General features: G+C 60.7%; 1 protein-coding gene across 1 annotated transcript in view; it reads right to left on the bottom strand.

The window, feature by feature from the left end:
- The window catches only part of ADAP1 (ArfGAP with dual PH domains 1), a 44,103-nt gene extending 28,896 nt beyond the window's left edge, over positions 1 to 15,207 (bottom strand). Inside the window, exons 1-2 of the mRNA XM_069485864.1 lie at positions 15,084 to 15,207; positions 2,208 to 2,338 (exon numbers count right to left, since the gene is read on the bottom strand). Of these exons, the coding sequence (XP_069341965.1) occupies positions 2,208 to 2,338; positions 15,084 to 15,165 (213 nt within the window). The 5' untranslated portion in view covers positions 15,166 to 15,207. The remainder of the gene's footprint in view (positions 1 to 2,207; positions 2,339 to 15,083) is intronic.
- Between the last annotated feature and the right edge of the window lie 7,055 nt (positions 15,208 to 22,262).

Here is a 22,262-nt window from a genome sequence, read left to right as displayed (position 1 = left end):
TCAGCCTGAAAAAAGGACGAAGCGCCGCACAGGCTACAGCACGGACGAGCCTCGAAGGCATCGTGCAAGGGGAGAGAAGCCACAGCGTGTGGCTCCACTCTCGCCCAATGTCCAGAACAGGCTAAAGCTACAGAGCGAGGAGTAGGCGTGTGGCTGCTCAGGGCTGGAGTGGGGGTGTTGACACTAAAGGGCACTGGGTTTCTGAGATGATCAAAATATCCTAAAACTGGCTGTGGTGACGGTTGCACAATCCCGTGAATATGCTAAAAACCGCTGCATTGTACACTTTAAAAGGGTGAATTGTACGGTATGTGACTTGTTTTCACAATGAAGTGATTGTTAAAAAAGATGTTACAGAAGAATATAAAGCTGAAGAAAAGAAAAGGGAAAAAGAGAAGGTTCTCTGTGCCAGGCCAGTCCTGGGTCACGGCTGCCCACCCTGCTTCTCCCAGGTGGGCGGGAGCAGGTGTGGCCCCAGACCTTGCAAGGGCCTGGGATCCCCCTAGCGGACCCCCAGCCAAGGAAAGGGAAGGGGCCCAGTGAGGGATCCCAGCGGGGCCCAGGAGGCTGCGGCAGCCCCGGCTCCGCCTTGGGCCAGGGGTCCAGCAGCCTTGCAGGCCGAGCCGCCAGGCCTCTCCACCATCACCTTCATTTCGAATCCCACGTGCAAACATGCAGACCACCAAGGACAGGAATCTCCTCCTGGCCCTGCAAGCCCACTGGTCCCTGTGGGCCCACGGCCACCTCACCTCTGCAGGCAGAACCCGGGGCCTTCCCGCCTTCCCTGCCTGGCATGACGCCACCTGTGCTGTTTCCAGCCGGGCTGCCCAGATTCCAGACGCAGCTCCAGGGCCGGCCTCCCGGCGTGCAGTGTTTGCAACGGCAAAGGCCAGGCAGGGAACTGCTGGGACAAGTGGCCCCTCCCCCAGCCTAGGAAGTGTGGGTCCCATGGACCCCAGTTCGTGCTCCCTCCCAGGACGGTGGCAAGGATGTCGCCTCATCGCCTTTGTGACACTGGCACTTGACTCTGTCCCTCCAGGGAGGGGGACAATCCAGGGTCCATCCTGCCCATTTTTAGAGAGAGAAACTGAAGCTCAGATAATCCACTACCTGGCAAAAGGGACCGATATCGCAAACCAAATGTCCAACTCGCAGTCAGCGAGGGGAATTCAAGGTGAGGAGCCCAAGCAGGGCCAGGGTCCCACCAGCACTCGCAGGGGACATGCCCACCCTCGGGGTCCCCTCGCCACATGCAGTCTGTCTCGGTGGGTCCATCTGCGCGGGTCTGGGCCTCTGCGTTTCTAACTACCATGCCCACGCTGGTCACTCTCAGCTGGGGCGCACTCCAGGCCTCCCAGCTAAGACCCTCCCCAGCCCCTGCAGCCTCCTGGCCACCTGCCCTCACCCAGACGGCCACGTAGCCCCCAGCCACGGCCCTACATCCCCACCCACCAGCCGCCAGGCCCTGTCTTCAGAGGGCTGGAGCGCTCCTCGCAGGGGTCCGCGCGCCGTGCCCTCTGTCTAGGATGCCCTTCCCCCCCTTCCCTTGGGGTCTGGCTGTCCGGGCCCTACCTGCTGCCCCAACAGCACTGTGCCCGCCTCCCCTGCCCAGGACATCCCAGGGGACAGCGACTCCTGCCCAGCTCCACCCTCCCTGCCCTGCATGTGAAGCACTACGGTGAACACTTCTCAGATGAAAAAACGAAAGAGTGAGTGGGTGGGTGGCCCCCACAAGGATTAGCCATAAAACCCTAAAAGCAAGAGGGGCCCATTGCCCCGCACAGTCTGCTCCTGCTGAGTTCCAGGTGTGGGGACTCGAGGGCCAGAGCCAGGAGCTTCTGTGGCATGGGGGTCGGTGACCCACTTCCCTCACGCACCAAAGGCGCACCCTGCAGCCGCCGCAGAGCCCACAGCTACCCCAGGAGGGAGGTGGACCCGGCACGGAGGGAGCGGGGCAGCTGTGCAGGAGGAGCTGCTGGAGGGGCCGGGTCCTGCCGGCTGCCCGGCCACACAGCCTCGGGTTCCAGCCAGCCTGAGACTCCGGGTTGGGGGGTCACAGCCCGAGCCCCAAGCAGGGACCACAGCCCAAGCCCCCCAGGTGGCCACAGCCTGGCTGCCCAGTGGCCGAGGCCCAGCAAGGCCAGGGCCGGGTCACCCTGAGGGTGGCAGCAGGACCCCCTGCCCCGGCCCCTCACTCAAGCTCGTACCTCCACTTGGGCCTCCTCCCAAGCGTCCAGGCGGACTGATTTCACCTTGCTGACTTGGGGAATGTTCCGGTGGATTCCAGAGCAGCTGAGGCAGATGAACACGCCCAGGGTGTAGGAAGCCCAGTCCGGATCTGGAAGGAAAAGGCCAGAGTTCAGGGAGGCTCAGCCACGGAGCGTCAGACCAGGCATCACGGGGTTCCCAGCTAGAAGCCTCCACCCCCACCTCACAGTGGGCGGCTACACAGGAGATCCCACACATCTGCCAGCTCTGGGGGCCCCAAGCTGGGGTCCCTGTGGCCCACAGATGAGCAGCCCCTGGCCAGCCCAGCTGCTCCCTGACGCGGACGGGGCATTTGCTGAGAGCCAGTGCCAAGGGCTCCACGCTGGGGGCTGGGCCCCGGGAGCGAACCCCCACCCTGCCAGAAGCCCACACCCCTGAGACCGACCCCAGCCTTCTAGAGACCCCAGGCAGAGCTGGGCATGTGTGCCTTCTGGGGGTGTCTGCCCTGGGGGTCGTCTGTGCACACGAATCATCCCAGTGTGGAGGATTCTGATCGTACGAGATACGTCACAACCAACGCAAGTCACGTCCCCAACTGGGCAAACCATAGCGGTGAACGTTGCTACGACACAGAGGGTCAGGTGACGGCACACGACCAACACTGATTCTATTAGGTGTGACAGTGCCTTGTGGCTTGACCTCGCGTGCCGACGTATCTAGGGATTCTGCATCTTCAGTTTCATTTATTTTAAAAGATTCAACAAAAATACACGTGCGTGTGTGGGTGAAGCTAACACGACAAGACGCTGACGATGGCTGAATCCGAATGGGGTGTGTGAGCGCCGTGGCACGGCGGGTCCACTTTTGTGTGCGTCTGAGCGTCTCACGCTGACATGCGGCAAGGGGAACAGCAAGGAACGCAGAGCCATTAAGCTGGGCGGTCGGCGAGCGGCCACTTGTGTGACTCAGTATCTTCCCCTCATCTTGCACGTCCCATCGAGACAGCTGAGCTGGGACGGGCTGACGGGCCCCTCTAGGGAATACTCTCCGGGAAGGGGCGAGTCATCTCTGAAATGCTTTCATTTTAGGTAAAGTCTCTCCTGGATGAGGTTGGTTTACAGCAAGATGCTTCCCAGCAGTCAGGTGTGGCCGTGGGCCCACCCCCGGCCAGTGAAATGCCCAGTGCTGCTGTGTGTCCACCCTCGGCTGACGGAGGGACCCTGTGACCGGAGGTGGAGGCCCAACATGGACCCAGGCCTCAGTTCTCATGACCTTTGCCCATCCAGAACTTCAGAGGATGGCTAAATGAAGGCCACCAAAGCTCCTGCCCAGCCAAGGAGCCGGAATGCCTGTGCCCACCCACCCTTATCCTCACGCAGGGGCTCTGGGACGACCGTCCAGCTCCTGGCCCGGGAGAAGCCGTGCGCGCACAATCCTTCGGCAGGAGTTGGCACTGCGGCCCGCAGGCCGGCTGGCTGTCCTCATGAGAGTTTTGCTGGAACACAGCCATGCCCGTTTGTTTATAGACGTCTACGGCTGCTTTCGCACAACAGCAAAGTTGAGTGGTTGCGATAGAGACTGTATGTTCCTAAAATATTTACTTTCTGGCTTTTTAAGAAAAAGTTTGTCAGCCTCCTGCTTAGAGGGAAAAATGGGCGTGAGGCAGTTGAGTGAGCCCAAGGCAGGCTTGTGACAAGAACTGATGGCTCAAAGCCATTGGTAACATCGTCTGTCTCTGACAAACCAGATACAAGTGAGGCTCAAGGAGAGGTTACAAACTGTCCCAATGTCTTGCGTGGGCACAAGGTCCCACTGGTGTGAAATTGAAGACTGTCTGACCCAAGCCGGTCTGTTCTCCTGGTATTTGTGTGCGAGGATAAACATACCTGTTTGCACACACAGCCTACTTCTAAAGAGGGCTCAGGAGGTTATGTTAAGAGATGGAGACACCAAGACCTTTTACATAAGATGATGAAAGCCTGCTAAGTGTGTGGGGAACAGGGCAACACAAGTTTGTCACTGAAAGAGCAGGATGTGTGTACCTTTTTAAAAGGTTTTGTGATGACACACCAGTACACACACACTAGGATGTCTAAAATTTCAAAGACTGATATTACCAAGTGTTGATAAGGATGCAGAGCAACTGGAACTCTCATGTGCCACTGGCAGAAGTGTAAACAGGTTCAACCCACTTTGGAAACAGTTTGGCAGTTTCTTATATAGTTAAACTTACATAGCCCATATGACCCAGCCATTCCACACCTAGGTATTTACCCAACAAAAACCCAAAGGTCCATAAAAAGATGTGTACATCTAGCAACATATAAAAAAATAATACAACATGACCAACAGGTGTTTATACCAGTAATGCAAGGTTGGTTTGATACTTGACAATCAATCAATGTTAATTCACCATATTTACAGATTGAAAAAGAAAAACCATATGATCCTCTCAATAGATGCAGAAAAATCGTTTGACAAAATGCAACATCCTGATAAAAACTCTCAGGAAACTAAGACTAGAGGGGAACCTCCTCAACTTGATATGTAGCACCTGAGAAATATTATCCACAGCAAACATCACACTGAGTGGAGAAAGACTGAATGCTTCCCCCCAACATCAGCTACAAGACAAGAATGTCTGTTCCAACCACCTCTACTCAACATTGAACTGGGGATTCTAGTTGTGCTATAAGGCAGAGAAAAATAATAATAAAAAGCATCTAGATTGGAAAGGAAGAGATGAAACTGTCATTCACAGACAACGTGATCATCTCTGTAGAAAATCCAACGGACTCTGTAAAATGACTACTAGAACCAATAAGTGAGTTCAGCAAAGTTGCAGGATACAAGATAAATATACAAAACTCAACTATATTTGTACATACTAGCAACAAGCAATGAGACATGGAAAATTTTAAAATACCACTTATAAAAGCATACAATATATGAAATACTTAGGAATAAATATGATGAAAGATATGAAAGACAGCACATTGAAAATTATAAAATATTGCTCAGAGAAATTAAAGACCTATAAATGTGAAAGAGATATGGTTTTCATGGTTTGGGAGACTCAATAGTATTAACACATAAATTCCAGCCAAATTAATACACAGATTCAATACAATCCCAATCAGAATACCAATAGGATTTTTAAAAAATTGAAATCAAGCCAATTCCAAAATATATATTATAATTATTACAAGATTGCAGTTATCAAGACTGTGTGGTATTGGCATGAAAACAAACAGGTCAATGGAACAGAACAGAGAATCCAGAAATAGACCCACACATACACAGATGAGGAATTATCAACAAAGCTATAAAGGCAATTCAGTGGAGAAAGAATCATCTTTCTACCAGCGGTGCTGGCTCAATTAGATTATCACCTGCATGACAATAAACTTTGATCCATACCTCTTGCCATATACAAAAATGAACTCAAAATGCATCATAGTGCTAAATGTAAAATGGAAAACCATAAAATTTCTAAAAGAAAACATAGGAGAAAAATCTTTGTGACTTTGGGTTAGGCAAAGATTTTTTTAAATACAAATCAAAAGCAGAATCTACTGAGAGAGAGGAATTGGCTTCATCAGAATAAAAAGGGCCGGGCGTGGTGGCTCACGCCTATAATCCTAACACTCTGGGAGGCTGAGGCGGGAGGATTGCTTGAGCTCAGGAGTTCGAGACCAGCCTGAGCAAGAGCGAGGCCCCGTCTCTACTAAAAATAGAAAGAAATTAGATGGAAAACTAAAAATATATATAGAAAAAATTAGCCGGGCATGGTGGTGCATGCCTGTAGTCCCAGCTACTCAGGAGGCTGAGGCAGAAGGATCTCTTGAGCCCAGGAGTTTGAGGTTGCTATGAGCTAGGCTGACGCCATGGCACTCTCGCCTGGGCAACAGAGTAAGATTCTGTCTCAAAAAAATGAATAAAAAGAATCTGCCCTTTGAAAGACACTGTTGAGGGGATGAGAAAACATCTGCAAATCAGGTATCTGAGAAAGGATTTGTATCCAAAGTATACAAAGAACTATCAAAACTCAGTAATAAGAAAACAAACAACACAATTACAAAAATAAGCAAAAGACTTGAGCAGACACTTGGCCAAAGAAGTTATTTAGGTAGAAAATAAGCATGAGAAACGCTCCACATTATTGGTCACCAGGAAGAAGGGGCGAGGCTATTGCACAGGGGCCGAGGGAATGTCCTGGGTGACGAGATGTTCTGTATCCGAACCGTGAGTGCAGGAACATCTTCCAACTGTCCCTTACATGGGTGCATTTATTGTGTATAAAATTACACTCAACAAAGGTGAATTTTAAGAGGAAGCTGGTATATCTGCCACCTCAACCTGTGTGTCTGGCCCTGGGAGATGGGCAGGGACCCTCTTCCAGACCCCAGGCAGCCACGTCCAGCGGGTGCCTGGTGCTGGGACCCTGTGGGTCACGCCTGAGGCCTGGCCGTGGCAGAGGAAGGATCGGGGGCTGCCGCAGAGCCCAGCCAGAGCCCCAGGGACCGCAGGGCCGGTCACTGACCCCTGAGCACCCTCCAGGTCCTCCAGGCTGAGCCAGAGCCCCTCCCCTGCTGTCCCTAGGGGCTCGGCAGACCCTCTCCTCCACGGTGCTTGACCACACGCTCTCGGGCCATCCCCACAACCACAACCACCCTGAGGGCTGCAACCCGTCATTGGTCCAGTTTTACAATAAGGCAAATGGAGCCCAGGGAGGGTCAGACACTCGCCCAAGGTCCTACGGTGGCAGAGCTGGGATTCAGTCACTGCACCTGTCTCCCAGAGCCCTCCCCGCCCCGTCCCACCTTCCTGGAAGTGTGTGCCTGGGGCTGGCCGGAGCCTGGGCAGGTGAGGGAGGAAGGGGTTATGGGGTGGGTGCAGCCCCCCGGCTGGACCCTCTGGCCTGGTTGCAGGCAAGACCTCTGCTCACCTGTGGGCCCCCACCTCCCAGGGCCAGCGAGGCTCCGGCACCTGTTAAGGTCCACCAGGAGACAGGGGTCCAGCATTGGTCACGGCCCATGTAGGAGCAGAGGAGGATCGAGGTGTGGGCTCTGCATGAGGACGGAGACCTCCAGCCTCTCCAAGTTCTCTCCACTCCCATTAGTCTCACGGGTTAGTATGTCCTACGCTTCAGGCTCAGACGGGTGAGATGACTGGGCCGATGGCACCAAGCAGGCCCCAGGGCGGGGAGGACCTAGCCTGGGAGGGCAGGACCCTGCAGGGCCCCAGGCTGAAGGGGAAGCCCCGTCCCGACCCGCCTCTGCCCCCTCCCCCCACCCCGGACTCCCCCTGGGCCTGGTGAGAAGAGGCAGAAAGACACTTTGAAAGAGGAGGTGTTGTCACCAAAAGCTCCACCTGCCACCCCTGAGCCAAACCTCCCCAGCAACACTCGAGCCTGGCAGGGGACAGGCCCTCACCCTCAATCGCACAGCAGAGCTCTCCTCTGCGCCCAGGGACACCCGCAGCGGGTGGCCAGCCGGGCAGGGAGGCCCCCGGGAGGAAGGAGCAGAGCCCTGAGCGCCGTGGATGCGCGAGAACCAGCCATGGCAGGGTGACATGCCGCAGGGGGAGTGGCACGTGCAAAGGCCCGGCCCTGGCAGGAGCTTCATGGAGGAAGGAGTGTGGCCCCTTCGCCCCAAGCCTCAGGCTGAAGGCTCCAAGGCACTGCCCAGTGCCCTCTACCAGCAAAGAGCCGGCTCCAAAGCCCTGCTCCCGGCCAGACAGGGTGTGGCCAGCCACCCGCAGCCCTGCTCAGAGCCAGGGGCGCTGGGCAGGTTCCTTCCCCGGCCTGCCTAGCACGCAGGAGGCCCTCATCAGCGAGTTGTGCGTGCGCCCTTCACCCAGCAAACCGATTTAAAGATCCCACGCCAGCCTGAGCAAGGTGGCTCATGCCTGTAATCCCTGTACTTTGGGAGGCTGAGGCAGGAGGATCAGTTGAGCCCAGGAGTTCAAGACCAGCCTGGGCAACATAGCAAGACCCCACTTCTACAAAAAATTTTAAGAATTGGGCGTAGTGGTACGACCCTGTAGACACAGCTACTCGGGAGGCTGAGGCAGGAGGACCGCTTGAACCTGGGAGGTGGAGGCTGCAGTAAGCTGTGATGACACCACTGCACTCCAGCCTGGGTGACAGAGCGAGACTCTGTCTCAAAAACAAACAAAAAACCAGATCCTCCCAGCCCCTGGGGACAACTGGGGGGGCACACCGGCCCCTTGCCGCTCCTAGGACTCACCACCCCTAGAGGCCCCGTCCAGACACCACAGCACCCGCCTGTGCCTTGGAAGGCTTTTCAGTTGAGTCTCTATTTTAAAGAGGGAACCATGGAGGCTGAGGCAGGAGGATGGCAGGAGCCCAGGGGTCTGAGGCTGCAGTGAGCTGTGAACATGCCACTGCACTCCAGCCTTGGGGACTCACACCCTGGAAGAAGAAGGGAGCCCTGGTGCATGACTCTGAGTGACATTTTAAGAACTCTGGGCTCTGGGAGAGTGGCCCCCAGGACAGGGCCAGCTGCAATATGGCCACTTCCGTATGGGATAAGGTGACAGATTCACCGAGCAACCCTTCTGGGCTGTGCCTGTATCCAGCCCATCCCAGCCCCGCCCCTAAAAGCCTCTGGCAGGACCCCGGCTCCCCAAGAGGAAATCCCGACAGTCCCCGAGGCTGTTGTTGGCGCGTGTACACTGTACACATGTGGTGGGGGAAAGGGGGAGCTAAAGTCCCCCAACTTCCAGCAAGGACAAAGGCTGGCTGGCCCCGCAGGGGAGGACGGGCCAGGAGGCCAGGCAGACGAGGACACCTGGGCCCCGGCCCACGTGCGGAGTGGACAGAGGCCCTGCCGGGAGGCAGGGTGGGAGGCAGAGCCGGGCGTGAGGCTGCAGCCCGCTGTCTCCGGCCCTGCCTGTCCTCTGGGAGGCTCTGCCCGAGGCCACCAGCTTCCTTGCACTCCCCCAGCCCTTCCGTCTGCCCTGGCTCTGCCCCCCTTCTCCCGGGCAGCCCCAGGTGACTCAGCCCCTCACCATTTCCGGGAGCTGGTCTGGGGCACCTGGGCAGGTGAGCACATCCGCCCTGCAGAGGCGGGTGGAGCAGGTGTGGCCCCTCAGCCAAGGCCCAGGCTCGGGGGGAGGGGTGCAGACGGTGGCTAGGGCAGAGACCTTTGCCCGGGTCCCGGTGTGACCACTGGCACTGGCAGGGGCAGAGTGGGCAGCTGGAGGGGCAGACAGGGCCCTGCTGCCCTTCAGAGTCACGTGGGCTCCAGGGCTCTCGAGGGGCAGGCGTGCATGCTCCCCCCCGACAGGCACACAGAGGTCCCCTCCCTCCTGCTCCACTTTCTGTTTCCAGCAGCCACTTGGTTTTCCTTTGTCATTCAGAGGCGCAGATTCCTGTGTCCCTGCTGGGATCTGAGCTGGAAGGCAGGCCCTGCCGCCCCTGTCATTGAGGGATCCCATCCATCGTCAGGGGCAGGGCCTGCACACAGTAGGCACCATGGGTCCACACACACAGTAGGCGCTGTGGTCCCGCACACGGTAGGTGTGCATGAGCCTCGGTGGGCCCCTGAACGCTCAGCCCCCCTGCCCCTCCCCCACCCACCCCGATCCCTGCAGCCGGCTCATCCCAGCAGCACCTGAACATGCTCCACATGGGAATCCCCTCGACCGACCCCACGTAACCCTCCGGCCACCATCCTTGGGCTGTCCCCTCCACCCCGCAGTCAAGGCTAGTGATCCCTGGACCCAGGCCCAGCCTCCCCAGCCCCACCTGGCACTCTCTGTACCTCGACTGGTCTCTGGGCTGTAAAAGCCGTGCTCTGGGAACTAGATGGGAGTGGTGTTTGCACAGCGTTGTGAGCGTCCTAAATGCCACTGGATTTTCACTTCAAGTGGTGAACTGTATCGTATGTGAATTTCACATTGATTTCTTTTTTTTTTTTTTTTGAGACAGAGTCTCGCTCTGTTGCCCGGGCTAGAGTGAGTGCCGTGGCGTCAGTCTAGCTCACAGCAACCTCAAACTCCTGGGCTTAAGCGATCCTACTGCCTCAGCCTCCCGAGTAGCTGGGACTACAGGCATGCGCCACCATGCCCGGCTAATTTTTTGTATATATATATTTTAGTTGTCCATATAATTTCTTTCTATTTTTAGTAGAGACGGGGTCTCGCTCTTGCTCAGGCTGGTCTCGAACTCCTGACCTCGAGCGATCCACCCGCCTCGGCCTCCCAGAGTGCTAGGATTACAGGCGTGAGCCACCGCGCCCGGCCCTTCACATTGATTTCTTAAAAAAAAAAAAAAAAATAGAAGACCAAGACTTCGATGCAATGATACCCCCATCTCTACCCCTGGCCTCTTTCCTCAGCGGCCACCTGTCCCCTCCGACATCCGGCAGAGGCTTCTCACTGCCACGCTCAGGCCTGTCTCCTCCGCCCTACCTGTTTCTCCCTCACCCTGGCAGGCCCTGCTCCTCTGCCCAGCACACTCCACATCCCGTTGCCCCCATTTCCACAGACTCAGGGTTGGACTCCCACCCCACGGCACCGCCATATTAAGCCACCATCCCTCATCTGGGTCCTGGCAGCAGCATCCCAGCCTCCTGCTTCCTGGCTGGCCTGTTCCCCCAGATCTCCTGTGACAGCTGTTGCTCAGCACACTCCTGCTCACACGCCTCCCGTGGCTCCCACCGCACCCAGAGCCAGAGCTCAGGCCCAGGGTCCCCCAAGCCCTGAGTGGCCCTGCAGCCTCCCGGCCCGCTCTGCTCCTGGCACACAGCCTCCTTGCTGCTCCATCATACCAAGCCCGAGGCCCCAGCTCCTTCCTCCTGCTCCCCGCAACTCCCAGAGGGGCCAGCTCTCTCCCCCCCACCACACCCCAGCCACCCCACAACCTGCCCGAGCTCCACGCCCAGGCCAGACGCTCTCCCATCAGCTCGGCCTCTCCTATCTGCCCTTCTAAGCCCCACGTCAGAGCCTGGGGAAGGCGCCGCCCCCACCTCCCCTCCCCCACCCACACCCCCATCCTTCCCCCTCCCCCCACTTCCCTCCACCTCCTCCCTTCCCTCCCCACCTGGCTGAGACTCCGGGCTCACCCACGTAAGCCCCCCACTCCTCACCCCTCCCCCAATGCTGACCACTCCCCCACTGAGAATGTTCTAGAAAAAGACACACAACGCACAGCACAGTGTTCCTCGCTTCCCCAGAAGCACTGCCACAAGCCACCTCTGCCGCCCTCGGACCCTGCCGCGGTCCCTTCCCGTTTCCGAGCCCTGGTTCTTCCACGTGTGAAACGGGATCATGCCGCCACCTCACAGGTGAGGCACCCGCCAGAGGCATCTGGCGCAGGGGCGCAGTAAATGCCTCTGAGGCCACGGCCAGCCCCCGCCCGCAGGGTGGGAGGCACACGCGGGTCCTGCCGGCCTGTGGCCTGAGCACAAAACCAGGTAGAGGGACGCAGTCTGGCGGTTCCTCAAACGGCTAAACATAGAATTACCAAGTGATCCAGCAACTCCACTGCGGGGTGTGAACGCCAAATAATCGAAAGCAGGGACTCGGATCTTCGCACGCCTCGCTCGCAGCAGCGTTCACGACAGCCAAAACCTGGCAGCGACCCAAGTGTCCACCGGGGTGAGGGGATAAGCGAAGCGCGGTCCGTCCAGACAGCGGAAGATCACGCAGGTCAAGGGAAGGCACCCTGGCCCTGCTGCGACACCGATGAGCCCTGCAGGCGTGACGCCGAGTGCGCTCGTCTCGAAAGGACAAATCCTGCGTGATTCCACCCACACGCGGGCCCCAGAGGAGTCAGACTGGCAGAGACAGGGAGTAGCATGGCGGGTGCGGGGCTGGGAGTTGGGTTCCACGGGGACAGCTGCGGTTTGGGAAGATGGAAAGAGCGCTGTGGGTGGACGGTGGTGACAGCCGCACCACACTGTGGATGTGCTCAATGCCACAGAAGCGCACACTTAAAATGATTGAAAGGGTAGATTTTTATCTTATATGTATTTTCTCACAACAAAAAAAATTTTTTTAAAAACCCAGTCTGCCCAGCCCCCCACTCAGCAGACCCCCACCCACACTAGGCCGAATTCCTGAAACTTCTCCCCACCGAGGTGCATCTGCCCAGCTACCAGCATGTTCTGAAATGTCACCTCTGCCCTGAAGCCTTCCAGGGTTGAACGAGGAGCTGGCGCTCTGAGTCCACCCCAGGGGCCTTGGGGACATGCGTTCTGTCATCCCTGGGTCCTGGGCCACCTCACAGGCTGGATCTGGCTGGGGCTTCAGGTCTCCGTGCAGAAAGACCAAGCAACTCCTGAACCACCTGGGCCTCCACACGATGGTCCTAAACCATCTGACCTCATTAGAAACACAGATCTCCTCTTAGAGCCAGACCTCCGGAACCGAAGGCCCAGGTGCTCCAGGCGACAGGCTTCAAAGTACCACAGAATTGTCACCCACACCCCAACCCAGTTACAGGGCAGAGACACACCAGCCCTTGCCGGGCACTGGACGGCCCAAGGCGCAAGGGGGAGAACCTGTGACTTGCTCCAATCAGCCATCTCGGAGGAAGCACAGAGCCACCTCCTCCCTCCCCACCCAGGACGGAGACCCCCACCCAGGTCTCGCAGGAGAGGGGACGCAAGCACACCCACACACCCAGTCAGCCCTGTGGTGAGAAAAGTCTCTCTGGACACCTGCTGGGTAGGCCCCATGTTCAAGGCCGGGGGAGCCCACCACGGGGTGGATAATGGGGAGGGTTTGGGAGGAGTTTCTGTGGGGGCAGCCGAGATCTGGGACTGCCTTGGCCAGGGGGCCCTCACACGCCAGCAGGTGGGGTCTGCGAATGTGCTTGATGCCACAGAAGTGCACACTTAGTCTACCCCGGAAGGCCCAGGCCTGGGCCTGCCCTGCTGCCCAGAGGGGGTGCCGTGGGGACCCTCACGCTTGTGAAGCTTTGCTCCTGCTGGCACGGTTGGGAAGAGCAGCCGTGAGCCGGCCACGTGACAGGGTGCTGATGACAGTGGAGCACGCTGCCCACCCCCGCCCCAACACTGCCGGCGTGGCCCTCGTCACCATCTAGGCCACTGCAGGGACAGGGGGCCCCCGCTGCACCCCACGGCAGCACGGAACAAGGGCAGACCAGAGTACCCACGTGGCCATCCCACAACCTGGGCAGGGGGGACTGTGGAGGCCGGTGCGGGCAGGAGGGACCTGGGCTGCCTAGGCCTGTGTCCCCTAAGACAGTGCAAGTGTCAGGGTCTCCATTTGCCCAGCTGTGAAACAGGAGCGACCCACTCGCCTTGCCTGCCCCATGAGGCCTCCGGCACACAGGATGATGATGTCACGGACCCATCCCGAAACCCCAGAGGCTTGGCCCAGTGCCAGGAAGTGCTGGGCCTCGGGGGGCCCTGACTGTGCCCCAGAGCTCAGTGAGGCTGCCCAGGACACCGGCCCTGGACGGAGGGGCCAGGCTGGCACGGCAACGTCCCTGGGACAGAGCGCCACTGCAGGGCCCGCCAGGCCAGGGAAGCCCCTCTTCCTCCTACCAGGCTGGAGGCCCCGAGGGTGGCTGGAGAGGGGCTCTCTGTCCAGAGAAGCTGCCCTGGGCAGTGTGGCTGGGGGGGGGGGGAGCGGAGAGGTTCAAGAACAAGGCCAACTTCCTCCCCTGGGCCAGCCCCGGGCCAGGTCGGAGAGCCCAGGGAGCTGATTGCCGTTCTCACCCGCCTCTCCCTGGCACGGTAAGTGTTCCCGGACAAGTGGAAATACAGGTCTGGAACAGGCGGTGGGGAGAGTCGGGGTGAGCCAGCCGGGCTGGCAGGGCACTGCCAGCGGCGAGGGCGAGCCTGCCCCCGTGCTCGGGCTCTGCGGCTGCCCTGCCTTGGGAGGCCGGGGGAGGCCACCTCCACCCAGTCCTACTTCCCAGAAAAGCCTGCCAGGGTTGCAGGGGGCACACGCAGGGCTCCCACCCCACGGTGAGGTTTGTTCTGAGGGGCTCAGTCTAGAGTCCCCACCTTCCTGGTGTGCCTGGAGGACAGCCCTGAGTGAGGCCAATCCCTGCCATGGGTGGCATGAGTGGGTGAGCCTCTAGGGGCTGGCCCTGCCTGGTCCTCACCCGACAGCTCAGGAGCAGAGTCAGGGCTGATCTGAGAGCCCAGGGCTCCAGGTACAGCCAATAGCAGGACAAGTGGTCCCGAAGGGAGGGGACTCTAGTGCCTTTGGACTCTAGCACCTTGGAAATCGCCCCAGAGCAGGGCCACCAAGGAACACAGTCTACGAGATGCCCAGCCGGGCGACAGGGTGGCAGGTGGACCGAGGGCCTGTCTCCGGTCCCCATCCTTCCCGGGGCCCCACCTGTCCTGCCACCTGCCCCTGAGCAGCCAGGTGCAGGTGCTGGGGGAGGGGTGCCCTCTGGCTCCCAGGGCTCCCTTCCCTGCCCTGGGTGCAGTGCAAGAGGGTGGCTCCTGGGGGTGCAGCTGGAAGGGCATGACGTCACCACTGGGTAGGGGGGAGCCAGGTGGACCCCACAGCCCCGCGGACATCCCCAGGCGGCTGGCCCCTTCTTTCCCTGCAGCCGGCGCCCGCCACGATTTCCTCTTTCTTCCCGGAGCCGAGGTTTCGAAACACGGCGGGCGGCCCGCGGGTGACAGCGAGACACGCAGCCCGGCGGGGGAGGGGAGGGGGCGGGCGGCGGGGGCGCGGGAGGTACCCGCCAGCTCGGCCCACGCCGGGGCGACGTCCGGGTACCCGCAGGTGCGCCCCAGCCGCGCCCCAGCCATGAAGACCTGCCAGTGGCCAGCGCCCCATCCCCGAGGCGTCCGCGGTACCCCGCCCGGTCCCCGGGGCCCAGCCCGCACCCGCCGACCCGAGCCCGCACCTACCCGGGGCGCCGCAGTCGGCGCAGCGCGCGTTCCCCGGCCGCCGCAGCAGCTCCAGGATGGCCCCGCGCCGCTCCCCGGCCATGGCCGCTGTCCCGGCGCCGCCGCCGCTGCCAGCTCGCTAGGACCCCGCGCAGGCCGCCCGCCGCCCCTGCGCCATCCCGGGTGCCTCAGCCCGCGCGCCGGTTCCGCATTCCTGCCGCCGCCCGCTCGCTCGTGTCGCCGCCGCGGCCGCCCAGCGTGTGCGGCGCGGGGCCCGGGGCGCACGGCGCGCTCTGGCCGGCACGGCCCGCGGGCGGCCCCCAGCGGCGCGGGCGGGCGGCCTCCTCCCGCGCCGCCCTGCACCCAGCGCTCCCGCCCTGCACCCCCTGGGGCGGTGCCACTGACACCCTGGAGAAGGCTTGAGCCAGCCAAGTACCCGGCCACCCAGGGGGTCGTGGTGCAGTCGCTGGTGCGGGAGGGCGGGGGCCTGCCCGGCTCTCCACCCTGACTGTCCCCTGGGACACCAGGAGTGCTTGCTGCAGGAGGCGCGCCCAGAGCTGGGACCAGAGGGCTCACACTATCCCGCCCCCGCCCCCAAGAGACAGCTTGCGATGACACTCGGTGTGCCAGGGGCTGAGGCCAGAGTCCTTCTGTGCCCTCCACCCTCAGACTGTGCCCAGCGGGCAGCAACCACAGACAGGCCCAGCGTGGGCACAGGGAACCAGACACACATCCTGCGTCGGACAGGCTGAGGGACCCTGACAGGAGGGTGACATGGGGGAGGTGACAGACAACAAAAACCTTGTTTTGATGTCACCTCCCCCCAGAGTTGAGTGTCCCTCCTCTGCAGGCCTCAGCATCTTTTCAAATTCTTTCCATTTTCTTCTTAAATTTTTAATGCAATACATCCTGTTAGAAGCAAATGGAAACACACCAGACTGAACAATCAGGGCCCCTCCCTCCCACCTCCCAGACATCCGCCGTTAGCAGACAATTCCTCAGCACCTTCCAGAAAGGTCCATGTTCTGTGGCCTCTTACAGCAACGGAATCCCTAGTCCCTCAATCAGCACTGGGGTTTCTGTTGGTTGTATGGTGTCACCTAACAAACCTAAGGACCTCCACGTTGACACACAGATCACCTCCTTTTTTGGTGGCTGCGTTCTACTGAAAGGTTCCACTGGGCGGTACCTTGTTCACCCAGTCACTGGCCTGGGGGCAGCTGGGCGTTTTCGGTCCATCGGACCACGGACAGGCCACACAACCTGCCCACGCATTTGCACCTCTGCATGTCTGGCTGGAGTCACGCCCAGAGGGACATCTCTGGGACCATGGGTACTGGCGTCCAACAAGCTGGCAGACCCTCCCGAGCGCCCTACACCAGGGCTGCACTGATACTCAGCCACCAGTGGCACCGTCTGGCCCTACGTGGGATTACGGAGCTTATAAACTCTGTCTCCAGGCGGAACACGGCACCCTGTCCTGGTTTGATTTCCGAGACGCAGGCCCCGCAGCATCACCTGCTTGCTCCCTTTAACTGTCACGGCCTTTCAGGCAAGGGTGGCATTCTCATCCCTGGTCCCCTGCTGGTCCAGCTTCTGGCTCCCCGCCCCTCCCCCGCCCCCCAGGCCTCCTTCCCTAGGCAGCAGACCCCGTTGTGAGCCCCTGAGGGCAGGAGTCACTTCCAGCATCTCCCGAGCACATGCCCCACATGGGAGGCCCACAGGCCACTCTGATCACGAGCGGGTCTCTCACGGGCCTGGGGGGCCTCGCCCACTGGCCTCTTTCCCCTCCCTCTCCACCTCCCGTCCCCAGGAACGAGACAGGGCCCAGGCCGTCTGGATCAATCTCATTTGGAGACAGATGGAAGCAGAGGGGGTGTCAGCCACCTTGGGAACCCCACAGCCCAAGTCTGGGTGTGTGTTTTCTTCCCCAAAGCCAAAGGAAACCCAGGCTGTGCCCATTGAGAGCTCCTAAGCCCCTCTGCCCGGCACCCTGGGCCTGCCCAGCCGAGCTGTGCCCCCACTGTCCTCAGCTGCACCAGCCACAGGGGCTCGGCTCCTGCCTTCTCCCTTCTGGGACACCGGCCTGGCCACCCTCCTACAAGCTCCACAGGTCCCATGAACAGGCCTGTCCTTCAATGACCCTGTCCCCCAGCCTGGCCAGGGTCTGGATCCGGCCGCTCCTGCCCTCCTGGGCAGATGCATACGACCTCACAGTCCCCCAAGTGAGGCCAACGTCCCAAGGAGGACAAGGCAGGGAGCCTCACCAGCCGCGGGCCCAGGTCAGCGCCAGCTCCCTGGGGGTAGAGGTGAGGAAGATGGTGGGACGAAGGCCTCGGGCCTGACACCTCCAGGTCCCGTGTGGCCACTGGGGTGGAGGGTTCTGAAGGTCAGACCTGGGAGGCCCGACCCTGTCCTGAGGGGCAGGGGATCAGGGGAGGCCTGAGGGGTCCTACGGGAGACATCTGGGTGGGGGTGGGGGACACACCCATGGAAGGGGAGCAGATACAGGACACACTCCTCAGGGAGGGACTGGGCCTCAGGGCCTGGTGGCGCCAAGGAGGCCACTGGGGTAGAGTCAGGCCCCTGGGTTCTGCTTCAGGTGCCCTGGGGTGGTGGGGCCACCAAAGCAAATGCAAGGTGCAGGAAGGGGGTCCACACGGGGGCCACGAGCACAGACGTGGAGGATGGTGGCAAGGGCCCAGCTGGTGGGCCACCCAGGAGAGGGCTGGGCAGACCACGCCATGAGGAGGAGGGCACGGGGGCCACACGGGCCCTGGCATCACAACGTCCCGTCCCCACGGCCTGGATGCGGAGCTGCGAGCTGCCCACCCTCACAGTCAGGCTGAGCATCTCGGCCTGAGGGTTGTGGGGTGGCCTTCCAAGGTCTCGGCCACCACCCCAGATGGCTCCACACAGGGACTACTTGACTGAATTGGCCCCAACACCTGCGGGGGAGGAGCGGGAACTGGACCCTTGCTCCCCTCCCCCATGGCTTGGTGGCTCTGGGTTGAGCAAGGAGAGGGTCGGGCTGGGGTTAGGCAAGATGGAAGCCATGCAGGGCCAGCCCCAGGCCTCGGGCTCCCTGGCCTTCCGGGCCCTCCCAGGGGACTGGAGGCTGTGACCACACTCCTCCGGGCGCCAGCCCCCACCTCCTCCTCCCGGCCAGGCCCCCACAGGGGACCCCAGGGCCTGCCCTGGAGGAGGGGGCTGGGGCTGTGAGGCCTGCCTTGCACTGCATGCCCGAGTGTGCACGGGGTTTCGGCTCCCAGGAGGGGAAGCCCAGCGTGCACAAGGCCTGACAGTGCAGGCGGGGAGTGGGGAGTGCCGCCCCACAAGGGCTCCCTGTGGCGGGAACAGTTCCTGTTTCGCAGCAAGCTCGCACCCAGGCAACTCCTGCCGTGGCCGCCGCCCTACTCCCAACAAAGGGGAATGTTTTTATGACCCAGAGACCAGAGAATCAGGAGGAAAGATGGTCTGCGGCCCCGCGGCTATTCTAAAGAGCTCTGCCCAGGAGAGGCTTAAGGGAGAGGGGGACTCCCTGGGAACAGCCCTGCGGAGCCCCTTTGGCGCCACTTTCTGGGAGTGGGGCTGGACCCTGGAACCCCGCAGGAGGTGGGGTCCACAGGGGTCTCCCCAGGACAGGCTGGGGCCTCTCCATGGTGATGGCGAGCGCACAGGTTTGCTTACCAGGTTTTGGAGCATTTACAAATATGTTTTGCTTAGTTTCCCAAAGAGAAACAATGTCTGGCCAGAGGAGGAAGGTGGGCCGTGGAGAGCCAGGCGCCCACAAGACCCGGGGCCGGCAGCAGCCTGGAGCCGCCCACCCTCCCCCAGTCCCTCCAGCCACGGACACAGGCTCCCCGGCAGCCATGCTGTGGGGCCGGGACCAGCAGGGTCTCCGGGGCCGGGTTCCCTGTGAGGTGCTGGGGCTGCCCTCCCGTCCCAGCCCAGTCTCCTTCCGCAACGACCATCTGGCAATAGATTGTAAGTTCCTGTGCAGATTGGTGCAACCTCGAGAAATATTTACTGATGAAGGACTCTTACAACTCAGTATTAAAAAGACAACTGACCCCACTAAAACACGGGCAAAGGACGGGCAAACAGACGTTTCTCCATGGGAGACACAAACGGCCAGTGAGCACGTGAAAGGGCACTCGACATCGTCAGTCGCCAGGGAAATGCCACTCACAGCCACAGCGAGACGCGCCCCACACCCAGCAGAGGACGTGAAGGAGTCCAGGGACAGCTAGAATTTAAAAAATCAGACAGCAGCAAGTGTTGGTGAGGATGGAGGGACACCGGGACCCCGCACAGTGCCGGCGGGAACGTGCAACGGGGCAGCCTCCCTGGGAAAGCCTGGAAGCTCCTCGAAAGGTCAAACGTGGAGTTAACGTGTGACGGGCAAACGCAAGCCCAGGTGTGCACCGGGACTGAAGGAACACGTCCACACAGACTCGAACACGTTTGCAGCAGCGTCGCTCACGATGGCCAAAGGCGGCCACGGCACGTCGATGGACGGACAAACAGCGTGGTCTGTCCACACGGTAGAACGCTGTTCCACCACACGCCGCGAGGACGAACCTGACACACAGTGCTAAGCTGAAGACCCAAACACAGCAAGGCCACCTGGCAGCCCCCGTGTTTGCGTACGGACTCAGTAGCTTTTCCCACTGGGCCCCCACTGAGGGTCCACTCCACCCCCAGTGGCCTTATGAGGGCTGACCTCATGCACCTGCAGCTGACGGGGAGACTGAGGCAGACATAGGGGACCCCACTGACTGTCCCTGGATGGAGGTGGCAGGAAGCCTTGCCACCTCCGTGGAGCGTGGCAGGGCGGGAGTGGCGTGGCAGCAGCTCACGACGCATCTGGCTCTGCCCACTGCACACAGCCGTGGCCTCTGGGCTGACCTGAGCCTGCAAACCAGCAGGTCAGGACAGGCCTGGGACAGGCACAGGGGACAGAGAGAGGCCCCCCCTGTGTGTAGTCGCTCTGTCTCCCTCCCTCTCTGTCTCCACCCACCCATCATCTGTATCTATGTCAACCATCACCTGCCTACTGTCGTCTGCATCCAACCATCGTGTGTCACCTGCCATCGTCTCCATCTGTCATCTATGTAGCCATCTTTTCTCTCCCCCTTCCCCCATCTCTTCCCCCAGAACCGGAGTTGGCACAGGAGTAAGTGGCGTGTGGGCGGCAAATCCTCCGAGCCCCCAGCCAGCTGCCTTGCCAGGAGGGTCTGGGGCCTTGGGGCGAAGCCCTGGCTGCACCTTTAGCTCCTGGCACTTCAAGGCCAGCTGCGCACATCACTGCCCCGTGTGCATCCAGGTGACGGCCCCCACCTGGCCCTGCACCTCCAGGTGACCCTCCTGGGGCTTTGCGGTGTCGCCACCTCCCGGCAGGGGGCACCAGATCGCAGCGTTTCTGCTTCCTGGAAGGTGGCGCTGACCCAGCGGGTTAATGGGAGGGGCTGGCTCCGTCCCCTGCCCCAGTCGCTGGGTTTTTGTAAAGCCCGTGTGGCCGGCGGAGCCCCCACCGTCATAACCCGAGTGAAGTTTGGGGAGGAGACGCCTGGTGCTCCCCCGCACCCCGCACCTCCATCCAGGGGACCCCTCTGCGGACCTCCCTGGTCTTCCCACCCCGTCCCTGTCCATTCCCTGCGTCCACAGCACCGCAGACCCTCCCTGGCAGCTCAGGGAACATCACCGGCTGCCAACTCCAGTGTCTGTTGCGCTATGTGAATCCAGGTTGGAAGGTAACAGAATCCCGGCTCCGGGAAACTCCGGGAGTTAGGGTTTCCCAGCTGAGCCCCGCCGAGGGGCCGCAGGAAACCAGCTCCAGGAGAGCTGCAGCCCTGGAGTCCACCCTGGGGGCTCTTGCCCAGAAACGCAGGGTAGCCACTCAGCCCCTCAGCCCCTCGCCTTAGTGGGCCAGCCTGCCACCTGCCCCCCCCCCCCGCAACTCCAAATCCCGACATCTTGCCTGGACTCCCTGTCATTAGGGCCACACACGTGTGCTCAGCGCCTCCTTCCAGGGCAGAGCACGGCTCGGGTCCAGTCCAGACGTCGCACCTCGGGACGGGCTCCTGACCTGGCTCTGTCTGAGCTCTCAGGCCAGCTGTGGGAGCTGCCCCTGTGCCCACCTGGTGAGTTGTCTACAGCCGGGCTGGGAAGTCTCCTTCCCGCCCACGGCTTTCGCCTCACCAGGGAGGTGGTTCCCGGGACGGCTCCTCTCTGGCGTCACTTTGGTCTCAGAGCCCCCTGCTCTGCACCGCCCGGGGTCTGCCACACTGGGCCCCTGCAGGGAACCAGCGACGCCCCGCCCTGGCATGCTCCGTACCACGAGGTAGGTCACTTCCCTCTGGCCCAGGAGAACCTACCGGAGGAGCAGGAGCGGCAAACCTAGCCTGCCTTCGCGGGCCGGAAGCAGGAGAAGGTCACGGTGCCTGGCGAGAGGGGCTGCTCTGGAAAGAACCCTGGAGGCCAGAAAGGAAGAGGCCACGGTTCTTTTGTCTTGGCCAAGAGTCCCAAGGGTGCCCATCCCTGCTCAACGTGCCTGGTCCGCAGACCCAGGCGGCACAGGGACTGGCGTGGGAGGCCTCTGGTCATTCTCCGGGAAGGGCACAGCTCAGCCTCCCTGTGAACAGGGACGTTGCCATCCCACGAGGACGTCCACACGCCACCCAGTTCAAGGCTGGCCCCTGACAAGCCTGCGCAGTCTGCACGCTGGCACGGGTCTCCCCGGGCAGGGTCTTTCCGTTGGCACCTGCCCCAGGAAAGCTGGCTCTCTCTTGTTTCTGCTTTTGTCTCTCTTCTCGGATTTCTGCGTGGGGAGGGCGACTCTGCTTGGCTGTGTTGTTGTTTGTTGTTGGTGTTTGAGTAAACAGTCTGCCAGGTGCCAAGCGTCTCGGAGGTGCTGGACCAGTCACGGTCCCAGCCCGAGGGAACCTGCTACTCTGGATGAGAAATGCCCACGGCTTTCTGCGCGGCTGTGGGCACAGGTTGGACTCACTTGCAGATCCGCTGGGGCGATGATTATCCTCAGGGTTGGTCGTTTCACCCCTCCAGAGTCTGAGTCATCAGAGGGCACCAGCTACACTGCTGAGGATAAAATCTGTGCCGCTCTGCCTCTACTTGAGCATGATGGGCCGTCTCAGCCCACGTGGGCCCGCACGGCAGCAGGTGGGAGCAGGGTCACAG

Source organism: Eulemur rufifrons, chromosome 14 (genome assembly GCF_041146395.1).
Source record: "Eulemur rufifrons isolate Redbay chromosome 14, OSU_ERuf_1, whole genome shotgun sequence".
NCBI lineage: Eukaryota > Metazoa > Chordata > Mammalia > Primates > Lemuridae > Eulemur > Eulemur rufifrons.
This window is presented reverse-complemented; position numbering and strand designations above follow the sequence as displayed.